Source organism: Sciurus carolinensis, chromosome 1, assembly GCF_902686445.1.
Source record: "Sciurus carolinensis chromosome 1, mSciCar1.2, whole genome shotgun sequence".
Lineage (NCBI taxonomy): Eukaryota > Metazoa > Chordata > Mammalia > Rodentia > Sciuridae > Sciurus > Sciurus carolinensis.
In genome coordinates, this window is record NC_062213.1 from 193,991,280 (window position 1) to 194,010,116 (window position 18,837).

Consider the following 18,837-nt stretch of genomic DNA (forward strand, 5'->3'; position numbering starts at 1 on the left):
TCAGGTATGTGCAAGGCACCCACCAGGGGACATCCCCCGCCGCCGGCTCCAGCCATTTTGGAGCTGGCCTCATAACCTCTCCACTGCCCGGCCCGGCCTTTGCTTCAGATTTCCCTCTAAGTTGATCACGCACCGCCTTGATGATGCTGGCTGGACATTTTAAATACATGTGCGGAGAGCCAGTACATTTTTAAATGTTTACCTATGTGGCACTTAAATCTTGGGGTCACAAGAGGGACACATCAGAGTTGGGGAGATGCTGACCCAGGCCGCACTCAGAGAGAGCAGCCGGGTGCCTGGGTCCAGAGCGGGAAGTGGTTCCCAGAGGAAGGGGCTGGAACCCAGCTGTGGGTTGGGCTGGGCTCTGTCCCCTGCCCTGCGGCTGGGCCACCCGCAGGACTCTGCTCCCTGCCCCTGCTCTCACCGCCTGCCCTTCTGTCCTAGTTCTCTCTCTCCTACGAAGGCTTCTCTCTGTTTCCCGGAAGTCTCTGGTATTGGCAGCTGCCCCGAGCCTTCCTGGGGGACAAGGTAACGAGGAATCGGGAGCGTGGCAGCGGGTCCTAATCTGCCCCTTGATCTGACCCTTGATTAAAGCCCTTTGCGGTACAGATGGGGAGACAGGCCTGCAGCGAGGCCCCTCGGGCTGTCCCACCTGGGGGCTTCCCCCAGCCCCAGCTAAGGCTCCCCTGGCACTGCGGCTCAGGCTCTGGCCTGCTTCTTGGTACATTCCAGAAGCACTAAGTACTTGCTGCAGCCAGGCAGGCACCCCTGTCATCCCAGCAGCTCTCCAGAGGCTGAGGCAGGAGGATCGCAAGTTCAAAGCCAGCCTCGGCTACTTAGCGAGGCCCCAAGCCACTCAGTGAGACTGTCTCTAGATAAAAATTAAAAGGGCCGGGGATGTGACCCTGGTACTGCGAGCTGTGTCGTGGGCCGGCCTGTCATTCCCATCGTCCCCATGGTCACTGTCATCCTTGGCCTTGGTTTCACCTGAATGTTGGCATTACCATTGCCTCTGCCTCGTTCCAGACCATGTAGGGGCCTCTTCACCGTCTGCATAAGATGGGATAAGTCAGCGTTCAGAGATGCCCACGAGCCCGCCAGGGAAGGGGCACAGGCGTAGGGGTCTGCAGAAGCCAGGGCGTGGCGGGAGGCGAGGGGAGCTGTCGGGGGTGTGCGTCCTTTCCCGAGTCCTGAATTACTTAATCCTCACAATGCCTCTAAGTATTGCTTTTACTCCTGTTTCCATATGCGGAAAGTGGGGCTCAGAGGGGTCAAGTGACCTGCCCAGGGATGTACAGCCAGCAGAGCTGCAGTTTGAGCCCGGGTCTTTTAGGCTGCAGACGCCTCACCCTTAGTCACTGCGCCACATGCGCCCACAACTTGCCAGAAAGTTGGTCCTGTACATGGCTGTGATCTTGCTGGCATCCAAAGTCAATAGGAGACCAGGAGCTTCTGTGGCTGTTTGGCTGTGTCCTGCATCCCTAAGCACACCCTGAGCTGGTGGGGAGCAGCCAGGGCCTGGGTGGCCCAGGCCTAGCAGGTAGTCAGTGCTGGTTGGTTAGTGCTCACCAACTGAATGAGCACACAGGTGAACCAGTAGGGTGGGCATCCTGGGGTGGCATTGAGCTGACAGTCCCACCTGGTGGCTGAGTAGAGAAAGGACGTCCAGTGGGGCAGAGCTGGAGCCTTGGCTGCCCTCTGCAAGCCCCTCTTCCCATCCTGCCGTAGAAAGCCAAGTTCAGGGGCTTGTCTACAACAAAGACTATTGACTCGGGAAACTGCAGAGGCAAGGACGTCTAGCATCAGGCATGGCTGGATCCAGGGGCTCACCAAGCCTTGTCTCAGGTGGTGCCGTTTCCCCGCTTCTTGTCTGACTAGGGAAGGGAGTCTCTCTGTCCAGAAGGAGCAGTGCCAGGTTCCCTTGTCCACCCAGGATGGGCGTGGGGAGTGGCAGGCTGTGAGACTGGCCAAGCCTGGCTCGTCTTCCACTCTGGGGGAGTTGGGCCAGGTCCCTGCATGTAGAGGAAGCACCATTCCTTGAAGGGAGCCGGGGTGTAGTTTGCAGAAAGAGGAAAGTGGATTCTTGGCAGACGAAATTCACCTGTGCAGGAGGCGAGACCTCGGAGGGCCGCCCCCAGCCCACCCGTGACTGAGGACTCTTGGGCTTCGAAGTGTCCCATGGTGGTCACTGCCATTGCCTTGTCCCCTCTATGGGAATGCCTGTAAATGAAAAGGGACTTCAAGCTTGTGACCGGACCTGCAGGCCGTGGGGAATGGAGGGCTCCAAAAACAGACAGGAAGCTGCCCTGGGTCTTTGCAGGTGTGAGTCTGGGAGGGACAGACAGATGGCCTGTTCCCCAGCACGCACAGGCTGTGCACTGGCCTCTGGGGAGGCGAGTACAGCACCGTGGACAGGCCCCGGAGGCCAGCCCTCGCCTGTGTGGTCCACGCACACTCTGGGGAGGGCGGAGCCAGCCTGTGGACGTGGACTTGCCTCCCCCAGGTGGCGGCCTACGGCGGGAAGCTGCGGTACACCCTCTCCTACAGGGCCGGCCCGCAGGGCAGCCCACTCTCCGACCCCGACGTCCAGATCACGGTGAGCGCTGGACCCCCACGGTGGGTGGGTGGGAGCCACGCACCCTCCCGGCATCTGTCCTTCAGTCCGACGCACAGCTGGCCTGACACGGGCTGGGGGTCAGGCCCAGGTCCCCCACTGCCTGGTCGGACGGCACCGTGGGGCCTGGCGGGCGCCTGGGAGCGGAGCGGCCCCCTCCTGACCAACCCTCGTCTCTCCAGGGCAACAACATCATGCTGGTGGCCTCCCAGCCGGCTCTGCAGGGCCCCGGGAGGAAGAGCTACGAGGTCGTCTTCCGAGAGGTGCGGCGCAGTCGGGCCTCCCCCCTCCCCACGCCGCCCGCTCCCCACGCGGCCCTGGACGCGGGCTGTGCAGGGCCCGGCGCCTCACGCTCTTGCCGCCCCTCCCAGGAGTTTTGGCGCCGGCCCGACGGGCAGCCGGCCACCCGTGAGCACCTCCTGATGGCCCTGGCTGACCTAGACGAGCTCCTGGTCCGGGCCACGTTCTCCTCGGTGCCGCTGGCAGCCAGCATCAGCGCCGTCAGCCTGGAGGTCGCCCAGCCCGGGCCCCCCAGCGGACCCCGGGCCCTGGAGGTGGAGGAGTGCCGCTGTCCCCCGGGCTACGTTGGCTTGTCCTGCCAGGTGAGTGTGGCCGTCCAGCCACCTCTGCGTCTGGGGCAGCGACCTTGCGGCGGCCTGTGACTGCTGCCTAGTCCCGGTGCCCCCGCACGCGCATCCCCTCAGGTGACAGCCCTGCGTCCACTTTCACAGGTAGGACGTCACTGGGATCTGTGATTCCCCAAGGACACAGGGTCCACGTGTGGCAGACTGATCTGAACCCAGGTCTATGACTCCAGAGACTGGCCTGTCCTAACCACTGGGACACAAAGCCGGTGGCACTGCGGGCAGGAAGGAAAATATGCAGAGAGGCCCAGAGCGAGGGGCACGTGGGGGTCACCTGCACTGCAGCTGATCACCCCTAAAGGCCAGCGAGGGTCCCCCTTCCAAAGTCTGAAAGAGAGCTTCCTGGGGGAGGGAGGGAGCTGGGCCCAGGGATGTCCCCCTGCTGGGCTGGAAGGGATGGAGGTGGCGAGTCCTAGTGGAAGGAGTCCATGGGGGACAGGGTTGGCACCTGGGCGGTGCTGCAGAGAGCCTCCGCAGGGTTTGCCTGGAGCAGTGGGCGGTAGGGGGCAGGAGGTGACCTAGCTAATGCCTGATGGTGTCGAGCTGTAGGAAGCAGGAGCCACCCGGGAGGGCGGGCTGCGGTGCCAGGCGCATCAGGGAAGCTAGGCACGGGCACAGCAAGCCCCCTTGGGCCTCTGCAGCGGGGAGTCCACTCTCCACAGGTCTACTTCTGTGCGCCTCTTCCAGGGCCACCAGAATCTGAATACAGAAATTCCTGTTTCAGGCTGGACGCAGTAGCACATGCCTGTGATCCCAGCGGCTCTGGAGGCTGAGGCAGGAGGGTCAAACTGAGTTCAAACCCAGCCTCAGCAACTTAGCGAGGTCCTAAGCAACTCAGTGAGACCTGGTCTCTAAATAAAATGCAAAACAGGCTGGGGATGTGGCTCAGTAATCGAGTGCCCCTGAGTTCAATCCCCAGTACCCCCCCCCCCCAAAAAAAAAAACAAACAAAAAAGAAATTCACGTTTGAAATCTGAATCTGGAACCCGTGGACGGCAGGTTGTCGAGTGTAGCACATTTTGCAGGAGGAGCCTGGGAAGACAGTTCCTGGCACACCTGCTCCCAAGCGGGAGAGGCTGCTCAGAAGCATTCCTCTGGAGTGGCAGGGAGGGAGGCCCGGGACGTCATGAAAGGGACAGGGAAGAGCGCTCTTTCCTCACCTGCGCTTACTCGACTCCACTGTATACCAACATCCCTGGCGCTGCGTGCGTGGCGTCTCTCGTTGTAATGCGTATGAACGTCGTCACAGGGATCATCCCGGCCTGTTCCCCATCTAGGGCTCTTGAACCCACTTTTTCCATTTTGGGGTGAAGTTCTTCAATAAAGACCTTTCCCACCAGATGAAAATTCAGAACAGCGTCCCCAGGGTGGGGAAGGCGTCCATTAGGGATAAACTACTGGTGCACTGTGCTGCGATGGGCAGGGATCCAGGCAGGGCGGGGCAGACACTGTCCCTGCTTTGAGTGGCAAGAGAGTGAAGATGGGGGCAGAGGGCTGTTGAGAGGGGACGTGGGGGTGGACGCTGGGCCCAGGGGTCCCCTCCAAGAGCCAGGGGGTCTAGACCCTGGAGGGGGCAGGAGGGAGGTCTGGGTCTGGTGGGATCCTGTTGGTAATGGCGACCCACCTTCCTCCGTCCCCAGGACTGCGCCCCCGGCTACACGCGCACTGGGAGCGGGCTCTACCTCGGCCACTGTGAGCTCTGCGAGTGCAACGGCCACTCGGACCTGTGCCACCCGGAGACTGGGGCCTGCTCGGTGAGACGCAAGCAAGGCCAGCGCGGGGTCTGCTGGCTGGGCCTGGGCCATCCCCGGGCGGCATGTGGGATTTGGTAAGGTGGACCTGGATCCAGGGACAAGGTCACAGGTTCGGCAGGCAAGGTCGCTGGGGTGCCCGAGCTGTGGCAGAACACGCCCCTTTGTAAAGAGGGTTCGGGTCTCACCGTTTCTGTTTCCTCTCGTCAGTGACGCGGGGGCTCCGTAGATGTCAGTCTAGAGTTTGTTGGTTTTTTTTAGCGCAGGGTTTTTTTGTTTTGGGTCTTTTTGGCGGTGCTGGAGATGGAGTCAGGGCCTCGCATCTGCTGGGCAAGGGCTCCACCGCTGCGCCTCCCCCAGCCCAGCCCACAGAGAAAAACCAGAGAGTTAAAATCCCCTGCGTGCCACCAGTTGGGGGAGCGGGGTCAGCACTGGAGGGGCTCACTGGCTCCTCCTTCTGGGCAAATGTGGACACTTTGTAGTGTGCGTGGTACTGGGATTGAAGCCAGCACCTCACACATCCCAGGCAAGTGTCTACCGCCGAGCTGCTTCCCCAGCCCTGAATGGTTACACTCTTTTCTTTTTTTGGGACCAGGGATTGACCCCAGGGGTGCTTAGCCACTGAGCCTCAGCCCCAGCCCTTTATGTTTTTTTATTTTGAGGTGGGGTCTCACTGAGTTGCTCAGGGCCTCTCTTAAGTTGATGAGGCTGGCTTTGAACTTGCCATCCTCCTACCTCAGCCTCCAGAGCTTCTGGGATCATAAACTATTCATGCTTTTTTTTTTTTTTTGCGGTGCTAGGGATCGAACCCAGGGATCTGTTATTCATGGTTTTTAATCCAACTTTTCACTTTGCAAACAAACACAGGATCGTGTTTAGCAATCAAATTTTTTCATTTACTAGTTCCTGAATATCTTTTCATAATGCAGGATTTTTTAAATACCCGGCTTTTCAGGACGTTGTGGGTATGTGGTCCTCCTGGGCACCTGATCAGGGGCAGCGGGTTGATAAAGAGCCACAAGCTAAACACACGGATCAAGGAACATCCACCAAACACGGCTCTCTCCGGAGGAGCGTATAGCCCACGTGTTTCTGTGACGGAGATTGTATTTTCAAAGTCCTAGCCCCAAGTACCCAGGAGGACACTTGTGCTTTCTTTGAGGTTATAGGCTTTTAGGTAGAAAAATATATGAAATGAAATCTACGGTGCCCTTTTTGATAGCTGTTTGGGGGTACACTCTGTAATGGATCCAGGTCCCACGCTTGCCTGCTTCCGGGGGGTCGTAACCACTCTAAGCTGAGTGACCATCCTTCTAACGAAATCTGTGTCCTTGCCTGATCATCTGCGTAAGAAAGTTCGCAGACTTGGAATCTCTGGGTGGAGGGATGGCAGAGGCGAGCCGCAGGGCAGTCCCGCCTGGGGGCTGTGCCTGACACGCCGTGCCCCGCAGCAATGCCAGCACAACGCTGCCGGGGAGTTCTGCGAGCTGTGTGCCCCTGGCTACTACGGAGATGCCACGGCCGGGACGCCCGAGGACTGCCAGCCCTGCGCCTGCCCGTTGACCAACCCGGAGAACACGTGGGTGCCCCTCCCAGCCCCAGGACCAGCGCCCTCCGCGGGTGGAGGGTGCTGCCTTGGCTCCCAGGATGCAGGATGGGGACTAGGCTTCCAGTGGCCTGACCGCTGCCTCTCGTCCCCAGGTTCTCCCGCACCTGTGAGAGTCTGGGGGCCGGCGGGTACCGCTGCACGGCCTGCGAACCCGGCTACACGGGACAGTACTGCGAGCAGTAAGTCCGCACGAGTTACAGGGAAGGGGGCAGAGGGCAAATTCCTAGGTGAGAGCCCAGGCGGTGTGGCCCTGAAGTCCACCAGAGCCCTGTCCCTTCCCTGCCCCAGACCCTTCTGAGACTTGCATTGCCCCCAGGACAAGCCCATACCTCTTAGGACCCACCACGCTTTAGTCTTACCCCACTGCTGACACCCAGCTCCGCACGCTGGCTGGACAGACTGTTTGAACTCCTGCTGTTCAGCTCTTGCACACGCCTTCCTTCTGCACGCAACGGTTTTCCCCCGAACCTCCCTTTCCTGGCTAACCTCTTCTTAGCCTCCAAGACTCAGCTTCAGTCCCTCATTCGACAAATTTGTATTAAGCATCTCCTGTGGGCCATGCAATATACAGAGGTGTTGATAGAGTGGGAGCAAAAGAGATTCCATCTCGGCCCTCACGGAGTCTGCCACCTGGAAGAGGAAGCGAGTCAGTACAAACGTACGATGTGCAAACTGTGATCAGTTCCCTGAAGGAAGAGTGCAGCCTGCTCTGAGGAGATCCAGCTCAGAGTCCCATCGCTGGGGAGCCTCCTGCTCTGTACCCTCAGGCCAACCGTCTATGTGGCGTTTGCAGTTACCTCGTTCTGCAAAATCGAGGGAGGGCTTCATCACGTTCACTGTTCACCTAGGGCCTGGCACGTAGTAGTTGCTTAATAAACATTTGCTGAATGGGTGTTTCCCTCCCCGTTATGCTCCCTTACCCTCCCCTTTCTCATCTCAAGCCCTGGACCAGGGACTATTGGGTCCTTAGTTCCCTCCAAAGCCCTGAGCCTCCTCACCCCCACTAAGCAGCCGGCTGAGTTTCCAGCTGCCCAAGTTCACCACGAGGCCCGGGGTCCCTTATGGTTTGACAGTGGGTCCTTGTTCCTCCTGACAGGTGTGCCCCAGGTTACACAGGGAACCCCAACGTGCGAGGGGGCCGGTGCCTGCCACAGGGTAAGTGGGCCCACAGCCCAGGTGGTGACAGCAGGCAAGGCGGGGAACCTAGGGAGTCTGGGGGACACCGGCTGAGGGCGGGAGAGAGAAGCCTGGGAATGCTGCGTGCCGGGTGTCCTGCCCGAACGGCCCTCCTTCCTCTGCCCACCCCAGCAGATCAAGCCCCGCTGGTGGTCCAGGTCCACCCTGCTCGGAGCATAGTGGCCCAGGGTGGCCCTCACTCCCTGCGGTGCCAGGTCAGCGGGAGCCCACCCCACTACTTCTACTGGTCCCGCGAGGATGGGCGGCCTGTGCCCAGCAGCACCCAGCAGCGACATCAAGGTATGTGGCCCTGGATCTGAGCCCCCGAGTCACCCCAGTGAGAGGGGAGGGTGGGCCTGCCCCTGTCCACTCAGGTCCTGCCCTGCGTGCAAGGCGGGTCGGGAGGGACGTCGCACTCACCAGCTGCCCTCCGGACAGGCTCTGAGCTTCACTTACCCAGCGGGCAGCCCTCCGACCCTAACCCTAACCCTAACACAAACCCTAAACCTCCAACCCTAACCCTAAACCTCCAACCCTAGCCCTAACCCCGACCCTAATTCTAACCCTAACCCTGACCCTGACCTTAACCCTAACACAAACCCTAACCCTCCAACCCTAAGCCTCACCCTCACCCTAACCCTAACACAAACCGTAAACCTCCAACCCTAACCCTAAATCTCCAACCCTAGCCCTAACCCTGACCCTAACTCTAACCCTAACCCTGACCCTAACCCTAACCCTAACGCAAACCCTAAACCTCCAACCCTAACCCTAAATCTCAAACCCTAGCCTTAACCCTGACCCTAACTCTAACCCTGACCCTGACCCTGACCCTAACCCTAACACAAACCCTAACCCTCCAACCCTAACCCTAAACCTCCAACCCTAGCCCTAACCCTGACCCTAACTCTAACCCTAACCCTGACCCTGACCCTAACCCTAACCCTAACACAAACCCTAAACCTCCAACCCTAACCCTAAACCTCCAACCCTAGCCCTAACCCTGACCCTAACTCTAACCCTAACCCTGACCCTGACCCTAACCCTAACCCTAACACAAACCCTAAACCTCCAACCCTAACCCTCACCCTCACTCTAACCCTGACCATAACCCTGACCATGACCCTGACCCTGACCCTGACCGGGACCCTGACCTCCCTGCAGGCTCTGAGCTTCACTTCCCCAGCGTGCAGCCCTCCGACGCCGGCGTCTACATCTGCACGTGTCGGAACCTCCACCACGCCAATTCCAGCCGGGCAGAGCTACTGGTCACCGGTGCGTCCCTTCTTCCCTGACCCACGTGGCCTGTCCTGGGCCGGGCAGAGGGTGCTTTTATCTACCAGGGAGGGATGGTGGCCACCCAAACAAGGACAGTGACTGTGGAGACAGGAAGGGGTGCTGGACCCAAGATCTGCTTAAGAGACGGAGTCTCAACCTGACTGTGACTGGGAGGCGCGGGAGGACGCTCCCGAGGCCCGGAGTCCAGTCCCGAGGTCCGGAGTCCAGTCCCGAGGCCTGGGGTCCAGAACTGCGTGGACGCCCGGCCCTTTGCTGAGATGAGGGCCCCAGTCCGTCCGACACAGCAGCGCAGGCAGGAGTGCAGGCGGGGGTGGGACTGTGAGGAGGATGCTCCCGGAGCCTCGCTGGCCTGTGCTTCTGTCCTGCTGCGTGAGCGTGCACCCTGGGCTCCAGCCGCTGGCAGAGGGAGGCCGGAGGCCCTGGAGTGGCGGGGACACAGCGGCCCGTGCCAGCAGCAGGTCGGGGGAACCCGGGTTGCTCTTGGACTTACCAAGTGCGGGGCGTTGGGGAGACCTTTAAGTGGGTGGTCAGCCAGGCGTTTTTACCTGTGAGTCTGAAGTGAGGAAAGAGGCCCTCGCCAGGGGTGAGTCTGGGGGCTTTGGGCAGCAGGATGGTGTAAAAAGCCACGGTGCAAAATCAAGTCGCCCAGGGAGGGTGACCGCAAGACCGCGGGGACAGAGCCCCAGGGAGCTCCCAGGGGAAGGACGGGAAAGGCTGCGGGGGCAGCCGGAGGGTCGGAGGAAGCCCGGGAGGTGGGGGAAAGGGCTTCCAGGAGGGCAGGTCACCGGCCAGCTGCCACGGGAAGTGAGAGGGCAGCGAGACAACCCTAGAGCTGGGCCTCTGACAAGACGGGTTGTCAGTGGAAGAGGGTGGACGCCAGAGCGAGCGAGGCGGAGGACGGTGGGGAGGCAGCAGGGGCAGGAGGCTCTGCAGGGAGGCTGGGAGCCGGGCAGCAGCTCTGCAGGGGACACGGGGTCAAGGAGGCCTTTCCAGAACTGGAAAATTCCAGAACATGCTGGTCTGGAGAGGAGAGGCAGGAAGGCTTTGGGGGGTCTGCCTCTTAGAGGCACAGGGTGGGGTGGGCAGAAGGGTTCCGCCCCTCAGGGGCCGGGAAGGAGGGAGGGTAGATTGGGGGACTTGGGAAGGTGGCCTTTTGTTTTGTCAGCAGCATGGGTAAGAAGCCCTGAGCTGGGAGGCGGAGGGTGGGTGGGGAGGACTGGACGAGGGCGTGCGGTAGCTGTTTGGGAGGATGAAGTGGAACCAGATGGAGACGCTCAGCTGCAGTGAAGTGTCAAGTGTTAAGAGCTCGTTTGTGGCCTGGGCTCCGAGCTCGGCTGGCTCGGGGCGAGGCCCTCAGAACCAGCAGGGAGGCTCGCGCTCCGTTCAGCCGGGGCGGGGGGAGCAGGCACCAGGGCGCTGAGCGGCGTCTGAGCGGGACCAGGAAGGAGGTGACTCCCAGAGCAGGGGACAGTGGTCACAGGACGAGGACCGGGCCAGACCCCGGCTCAGCAAGGGCTTCCCGTCCCCACAGAGGCTCCCAGCAAGCCCATCGTGGTGACGGTGGAGGAGCAGCGCAGCCAGAGTGTGCGCCCCGGGGCGGACGTCACCTTCATCTGCACAGCCAGGAGCAAGGTGGGCTGGGCAGGGAGAGGGGTGGGGTCTGCCTTCCGGGTCTCTGGACCTTCCCGTGACCCGCATCCGCCCCGCCCCCAAGTCTCCCGCCTACACCCTGGTGTGGACGCGCCTGCACAACGGGAAGCTGCCCTCCCGCGCCATGGATTTCAACGGCATCCTGACCATCCGCAACGTGCAGCTGAGCGACGCGGGCACCTACGTGTGCACGGGCTCCAACATGTTCGCCATGGACCAGGGCACCGCCACGCTGCACGTGCAGGGTAGCCCCGTCCCCGCGCCCAGCGCCTCCCCAGCAACCCCTGCCCACAGCACTGTGCCTCGTCTCAGGCGATGGGTCATTTCTGAGTGCCTAGGGCTTGCTAAAGAAACAGGACGAAGGACAAGCAAGGACCTCAACCCTTCTGAAAGTGTCCAAGCTGAGAGCGCATGTGTAGCAAGGGAGCAAATGGACAGTTGGGATAAGTGCCTAGGAGGAGGGAGCCAGGGAAGAGAGAGCAGGGAGGGGGCTGGGGCTGCTGCAGCTGGGCTGCGCTAGGAGTCACACCTCAGCTGAGGCCCGAAGGGAAAGGTGTGGGGCCGGTTAGAGAGCAGTGTGGGGGGGCAGCATGTGCAAAGGCCCTGAGGCAGGAGCTTGTGGACCTGAGGGACAGTGAGGCCTACCTGGCTGGGGCTGCGGGAGGGAGGGCAGGTCAGGCAGGTGAGAGTGTGCAGTATGTAGAGGAGCAGAGGAAGATTGGATTTTATTTTAAAGCAATAGGGAACCCATGAGCTGGTCTCCAGTAGCAAGTAACAAGGTCCCCTTGAGATAGATACATGCATACAGATGTGTGTGTGTGTGTGTGTGTGTGTGTGTGTGTGTACTGGGGATTGAACCCAAGGGCTCTTCACCACTGAGTTACACCCCCAGTCCTTTTTTTTATTTTGAGACAGGGTCCCACTAACTTTCTCAGGCTGGCCTTGAACTTGCGATCCTCCTGCTCCAGCCTCCTGAGTCACTGGGATCACAGGCGTACAGGCTCCCATTGGTGTTTTAAAAACTCCCTCTGGCTACTGTGTGGACCAGTGGCCATGCAGGGCCAGTGCGGAAGTGGAGAGAGTGGCAGGAGGGCCCTTGCTCTGGCTTGGACGTCGCTGCTGCCCTGACCGCGTCGTCTCTCTCCTCCCTGGTCAGCCTCGGGCGCCTCGTCCCCTCCTGTGGTCTCCATCCACCCGCCGCAGCTCACTGTGCAGCCCGGGCAGCTGGCCGAGTTCCGCTGCAGTGCCACGGGCACCCCCACGCCCACCCTCGAGTGGCTCGGTAAGGCGGTGACAGCGGTGGCGTCAGGACCTGGCTGTCCTGGGGCGGGGCAGGACCAGCCCCGGGCAGCCGAGCCATGCCGTCCCGGAGCACTGACTCCCGCCTCTGCCTCAGGGGGCCCCGGCGGCCAGCTCCCTCAGAAGGCACAGATCCACGGTGGCATCCTGCGCCTGCCGGCGGTGGAGGCCGCGGACCAGGCCCAGTACCTGTGCCGAGCCCACAGCAGCGCCGGGCAGCACGTGGCCAGGGCCATGCTGCAGGTGCACGGTGAGCGGGCCAGGCCGAGGGTGGCTGGGGAGCCGCGGGCAGCCCAGGGCACTGTTCTCACAGGGCGCCATCTGCAGGGGGCAGCGGGCCCAGGGTCCAGGTGAGCCCAGAGAGGACCCAGGTGCACGAAGGCCGGACGGTCAGGCTGTACTGTAGGGCCGCAGGCGCGCCCAGTGCCACCATCACCTGGAGGAAGGAAGGGGGCAGCCTCCCCCCGCAGGTGAGGCGCTCTGGCCCTCCTGCCTCCGCCAGAGCCCCAGGGCTGCCCACCTCCCTCTGTGCGCCTGCCCCTCACCTCCCCCGCTCCCTTCACCCCTCCTCAGACCCTGGGCCCCTGCAGTCACCCTGCCGTCCCCCTTTTCGCTGGTTCCATTGTCCTTGTGCCTGACTGGGCCTCGGTACTGGCCCGGGCCTGCCCCGAGCCGGGGAGCCCTCTGCGCGCCCCCAGCTCCCCAGGCCAGGCGGCCTCGGGTAGCTGAGTCCTGGCTGTGCGGCAGGCCAGGTCCGAGCGCACGGACATCGCCACGCTGCTCATCCCGGCCATCACGCCCGCCGACGCCGGCTTCTACCTCTGCGTGGCCACCAGCCCGGCAGGCAGCGCCCAGGCCCGCATTCAGGTGGTCGTCCTCTCAGGTGCGCGGCCTCCGGGGCTGGGAGGGGGGCCGCGTGAGTCCTCGAGGTCTGCTTACCGCCTCTGGTTCCAGCCTCAGGCGCCAGCTCCCCGCCAGTCAGGATTGAGTCCTCCTCACCCTCTGTGACCGAAGGACAGGCGCTGGACCTCCACTGTGTGGTGGCGGGGCTGGCCCACACGCAGATCACGTGGTACCAGCGAGGGGGCAGCCTGCCTCCCCACGCCCAGGTAGGAGGCCCCACGCTCGGGGCTTCCCGGGGTGCAGGGGCTCCGGCTGCGGCTGGACTCTCCCTCCTGTCTCGCTCCCGGGTGGGTGGCTCGGAGCAGAGCCCCTGAGAGCTTGATGGTCGAACCCCCGAGGCCCAGCACGACCACCTCCTTGTCTCTCTTCGCCTTGTCCCCGCCTGGCCCAGGTGCACGGCTCCCGGCTGAGGATCCCCCAGGTGTCGCCAGCAGATTCTGGAGAGTATGTCTGCAGAGTAGAGACCGAGATGGGCCCCAAAGAGGCTTCCATCATGGTCTCCGTCCTCCACAGCACACACTCGGGCCCCAACCATGCCCCAGGTGAGGAGCTGGGCACGGCTAGGCAGGGGTGAGCCCTGGGCTCCCCGCCACTCCAGGGAGGATGACAGGGCATTTCAGGCAGGCTTGGACCCTCTGCTGCCTGCTCAGGGAGCAGGGGTTGGGGCCAAAAGCCTGGGGCAGCTTGGCTGGACCACGAGGGACGGTACCATTTCAGAAGGTCAGCATACAGCAGAGCATGAGGACAGGACACTGAGTTGGGAGTTAGGCTGACCTGGGTTCAAATCCTGACTCCTCTCTTTATCAGCCTTGAACTGGTTCTTTTTACCTTTGGGGACCTCAGTTTCCTCATCTGTGAAATGGGTTTGACTCCATTTCTAGATTACCTGCTAGTTTGTGGTGTGGTTTAGATGAGATGGTGTCAGCGGAAAGTGCTTAGATCACATGGCGAACGCTCTGGAGAAGTGTCCCGTGACTGTTGCCTGCATCTCCATGCAGCTGGGTGGCGCAGATCTCTGACTCCCTCCCGTCTCGTCATAAAGAGGTCACAGCTAGGCAGTTGGGCCTGGAGCCCCGAGTTGGAGACAGGGAGGGAAGGAGCCAAGAGCATGGGCCGCTCCCCAGAGAAGCCCCCCTCAGCCCTCCCAAGCGAGGCCTGGTCTTCTCCCGAGGCCCTCTGCCCAGGGCTGCAGGCTGAGGCCTCTGACCAGCCCCTGTGTCCAGCCCCCGGCAGCACCCCGCCCATCCGCATCGAGTCCTCCTCCTCCCAAGTGGCCGAAGGCCAGACCCTGGATCTGAACTGCATGGCGCCCAGGCATGCCCAGGTGACATGGCGCAAGCGTGGGGGCAGCCTCCCTGCCCGGCACCAGGTACCACAGCCTCGGGCGCACCTGCTGGAGGGGCAGGTGGGCGGGCTGCACGGGCCCCTCCCAACCCGCCCCGTTGGCACGCAGACCCACGGCTCGCTTCTGCGGCTGCACCAAGTGTCCCCCTTGGACTCGGGCGAGTACGTGTGCCACGTGGTCCTGGGCTCTGAGCACCTGGAGTCCTCGGTCCTTGTCTCCATTGAACCCTCCGGCTCCATCCCTGGTGAGTGACTCTGAGGACATTGGAAGCCAGAGGAGGCCGAGAGCCGTCGTGTGAGGTCCAGGTGACGCCTGCTGTCAGCTGGCGCGGGCGGCCCTGCCCCGAAGACTCCTGGTCGGAGGGCCCCTGCTTCCCTGGGCCCCTGCCCGGTCTCTGCTGGGCCCCGCCCTCTCCCAGCTCGGCTCCCTCCCTCGGTGCCCCGCCCCCACCCCCTCCGCCAGGCTCAACCCTGCCCGCGACTGCTGTTCTGTCCCTGAGCTGCCTTCACCCCAGGTCACCAAACCCCCCAAGACCTGGGCCTGGCCTCAGACCACAGGCAGAGGCAGGTCCGTGTGGGACGGGTCCTGCCCTCTCTCCTGGGAGCGCCTGCTGCCCTCACCCCTGTCCCCACAGCCCCGGGACCCCTCCTGCCTGTCAGGATCGAGTCCTCATCCCCCACAGTGGCCGAGGGGCAGACGCTGGACCTCAACTGCGTGGTGCCCGGGCAGGCCCACGCCCAGGTCACGTGGTACAAACGTGGGGGCAGCCTGCCCGCCCGGCACCAGGTACGCAGCCCTGGAACGTCAGGGGCCTGGGTGGTGGGTGGCGGGGGCCTGACCCTGACCTGGGGACCGGCTGTTCCTAGCCCGGGGTGGGGTCTCTGCCGGGCCCCCCTCTCACCTCCTGCGCGCTGCTGCCCAGGTCCGCGGCTCCCGCCTCTCCATCCTCCACGCCTCCCCGGGAGATGCGGGGGAGTATGTGTGCCGGGCCAGCGATGGCGTGGAGGCCTCCATCGCGGTCACCGTGACCCGGACCCCGGGGGCCAACTTCGCCTACCGTGAGCGGGGCCGCCAGGCTGGGCGGGATGCAGAACGGGGAGAGGCCCGGGCAGCGGGAGAGGCTCAGTGACCAGTGATCTCCCGCAGCCCCCGGCAGCGCCCCGCCCATCCGCATCGAGCCCTCTTCCTCCCAAGTGGCCGAAGGGCAGACCCTGGATCTGAACTGCGTGGTGCCCGGGCAGGCCCACGCCCAGGTCACGTGGCACAAGCGCGGGGGCAGCCTGCCCGCCCGGCACCAGGTAAAGTGGCAGGAGGCTGGAGGGGCCAAGAAGACAAGGGTAGCGCGGGGTGCTGGCAGGGCGGAGGCCTGGACCCCTTGCCCGGCTACCTGCAGCGGTGGCTGGAACCCAGAGTCGAGGCCCCGCCAACCTCCACCGGAGTCCCCTTCCACCCCTACTGCCTGTGACCTCGGGCAAGGTGCTCCGTTCTCCGTGCGATAGTTTTAGTGTCTATAAAATGACCAGGACCCCCACCGTAAGGATCAGCTTAAATCACCGAGCTCTCAGCCCAGTGTAGAAGGGGCCGCAAGCGATGGCTTCAGCACGCACCCACTGGTGGTCACGCCGTGTCCCAGCATTCAGGGTTCCCTGCCACAGGACGCCTCTCCGGGGAAAGAGGCGTCCACTCAGGGTTTGCAGTGTGGCCGTCACAGGCGCACCTGGGCCTGGAAGCCGGCAGCGCGGGCCTCAGGACAGCGTGGTGTCCGCCTGCCCCCGTCCTCCAGGGCTCCACCCACGCTCCACCCATGGGGACAGGACCCCTGTCCCCTCCACTGGGCACAGCGGATGGCAGGGTGCAGCGAGGGCGCCCTCTGACCTCACCCTGTCTTCCCGGCAGGCCCACGGGTCACTGCTGAGGCTACACAAGGTGTCCCCTGCTGACTCCGGCGAGTATGTGTGCAGAGTGGTGGGTGGCTCGGTGCCCCTGGAGACCTCCGTCCTGGTCACCATCGAGCCTGTGGGCTCTGTGCCTGGTGAGTGCACTAGGGGAGGCTGGGGCCCACCAGGGGCTCGCTGTGCAGGATCAGGCCAGCTCGGTCCACACCTCCCATGAGACCAGTGGCCCCTGCCCCACTCACCATCCCCTCCACCTCCTGCCGGGACTGACCCTCTGTCCTCTGTCGCCAGCACTCGGGGTCACCCCGCCCATCCGCATCGAGTCCTCCTCCTCCCACGTGGCTGAAGGGCAGACCCTGGATCTGAACTGCCTGGTTACAGGGCAGGCCCACGCCCAGGTCACATGGCACAAGCGTGGGGGCAGCCTACCCGCCCGGCACCAGGTAGGAGGTGGGGAGCAAAGGAGGGTTCTGGAGCACCCTCCTAACTGCAGAATAAAGACCAGAGGCTCAGCTCGGGGTGTGGCTCAGGGGCAGAGCGCCTGCCTAGCACTCTTGAGGCCCTGGGTTCCATCCCCAGGACTGCAGCAAAGGAAAAGGGTCATAGTTTTTTAATCCAGGCATATTCTAGTTCAGAACTGCTCTGCTGCTTGCCTGCTGTGTGACTTAGGCCAGTCTCTTGACCCCTCTGATCTTCAACGTCCTCGTGTGCCAAATGAGCTCATGCTGCTTCTTCACCTGCCCTGTAGCATGTTAGCAAATGCTGTTCCCCTTTTGCCCTGGTGCCAAGTGTCTGCAGTCCCTGGCCTGGGTGAGGTGGCAGGTTAGACCCTGTCCCAACTCTGGGGCAGGGGACTTGAAGGGTTATCAACGGTGCTTCTCCCTGTCCGGGCCCCGAGGAGTCCAGGAAAGGAGGCAGGAGCCTGGCCCGAGCCCACCACCTCTGACCTGTCCCTCCTCTCAGGTGCATGGCTCACGGCTGCGGCTGCCCCAGGTGACCCCAGCCGACTCGGGGGAGTACGTATGCCGTGTGGTCAGTGGCTCGGGCACCCAGGAAGCCTCGGTCCTTGTCACCATCCAGCAGCGCCCCGGCCCCTCCCACCGTGAGTGTCCTGGAGATCATGGCAAACCTCGGGGGCGTGCTAGGGGCCTGTCACCTCCTCAGCAGCGCCCACACCCCGCCCTCGGCCCTGTCCTCCCAGCCCAGGGCGTGGTGTACCCCGTGCGCATCGAGTCCTCCTCGACCTCGCTGGCCAGTGGGCACGTGCTGGATCTCAACTGCCTGGTGGCCAGCCACGCTCCCCACACCATCACCTGGTACAGACGTGGAGGCAGCTTGCCCAGCCGGCACCAGGTAAGAGGCCAGCAGGCAGGGAGGACACTGCCCCGGCGGGAGGGCCGGGGGGCTCTCAGTACCTAGCTGTGCTCATCCAGTCATTCAACAAACACTGAGCTCTGTGACGGCGTCGTCCACTGAGACACAGAGGTCCTACTGACTCAGCTGGGTCCACTCACCCACTACCCATCCCTAGAGACTACTGCAGGCCAAGCCCTGTACCCGGCACCACAGATCCAGTGGAAGAAGACAGTTGTCTGCTCGTGGTCTAAAGGCAGGCAGGCCAGGCACAGTGGCAAATGCCTGTAATCCCAGTAACTCAGGAGGCTAAGGCAGGAGGATTGCAAGTTAGAGGCCAGCCTCAGTGAGACCCTGTCTCAGAATTTAAAAAAATAAATAAAAATGGTGGGGGTGTGGTTCAGTGGTTAAGGGACCCTGGGTTCAATCTGTTACCAAAAGGAAAAAAAAAAAACATTTTAAATAAAATAAAGGGAGGCGGACGTGCTGAATGACGACAGGGTGTGACAGCTCGGGCACGCTGCCAGGGCTCAGCAGGCTTTCAGGAGAGGTGACGAGTGGGAACAGCACAAAAACTAGAGCCGCCGTCCACCCAGGCCCGGAGGCGGGCCACGGGCCATTTCAGGAGCCCGGGAAGGCCGGGGGTGGCCGCACCAGGCGAGGGGAGGGGCTCGGGAGTGGCAGCAGGGCCGAGCCGGAGGGCGCCCCCGCCCACGCACGCCTGCCCCTCCAGATCCTGGGCTCCCGGCTGCGGATCCCCCAGGTGACTCCGGCAGACTCCGGGGAGTACGTGTGCCACGTCAGTAACGGGGCCGGCTCCCAGGAGACCTCGCTCGTCGTCACCATCCAGGGCAGCGGCCCCGCCCACGGTGAGAGCGCGGAGGGCGGGGGCGGGGGCTCCGGCGCAGGGGGAGGCAAGTGGGCGCAGGGGAGGCGGAGCCCTCAGGCTCTGTCCCCTTGCCTGACTTTGCGTTGTCCACGCCCCTCCGTCCCCAGTGCCCAGTGTCTCCCCACCCATCAGGATTGAGTCCTCGTCCCCCACCGTGGTGGAAGGGCAAACCTTGGATCTGAACTGCGTGGTCGCTGGGCAGACCCAGGCTACCATCACGTGGTACAGGCGTGGGGGCAGCCTTCCCCCCAGACACCAGGTAGAGAGGGGAGCCAGGGAGGTGGAGCCAGGGCCCCTGCGGTGGGCGCCATGGGACCACCCAGGGGCGCCCTCTCTCAGGCCCTAGACCTCCAGTGTTCTGGGCCTGGGGCACAGGAGGCAGCCTCCACGAGTCTGCCGAGGGAGGCTGG

The 18,837-nt window shown here is 63.0% G+C and overlaps 1 protein-coding gene across 1 annotated transcript in view; it reads left to right on the forward strand.

The window, feature by feature from the left end:
* The window catches only part of Hspg2 (heparan sulfate proteoglycan 2), an 89,144-nt gene that overhangs the window by 51,991 nt on the left and 18,316 nt on the right, over positions 1-18,837 (forward strand). Inside the window, 28 exon segments of the mRNA XM_047545783.1 lie at positions 2,504-2,596; positions 2,797-2,877; positions 2,986-3,216; positions 4,899-5,012; positions 6,461-6,588; positions 6,711-6,797; positions 7,715-7,773; positions 7,927-8,094; positions 8,959-9,069; positions 10,625-10,725; positions 10,808-10,988; positions 11,900-12,025; positions 12,140-12,292; positions 12,370-12,512; positions 12,790-12,925; positions 12,997-13,151; positions 13,337-13,487; positions 14,169-14,314; positions 14,399-14,534; positions 14,925-15,076; positions 15,213-15,348; positions 15,437-15,588; positions 16,187-16,322; positions 16,477-16,628; positions 17,149-17,287; positions 17,387-17,538; positions 18,272-18,407; positions 18,535-18,686. Coding sequence (XP_047401739.1) covers positions 2,504-2,596; positions 2,797-2,877; positions 2,986-3,216; positions 4,899-5,012; positions 6,461-6,588; positions 6,711-6,797; positions 7,715-7,773; positions 7,927-8,094; positions 8,959-9,069; positions 10,625-10,725; positions 10,808-10,988; positions 11,900-12,025; positions 12,140-12,292; positions 12,370-12,512; positions 12,790-12,925; positions 12,997-13,151; positions 13,337-13,487; positions 14,169-14,314; positions 14,399-14,534; positions 14,925-15,076; positions 15,213-15,348; positions 15,437-15,588; positions 16,187-16,322; positions 16,477-16,628; positions 17,149-17,287; positions 17,387-17,538; positions 18,272-18,407; positions 18,535-18,686 — 3,807 coding nt within the window.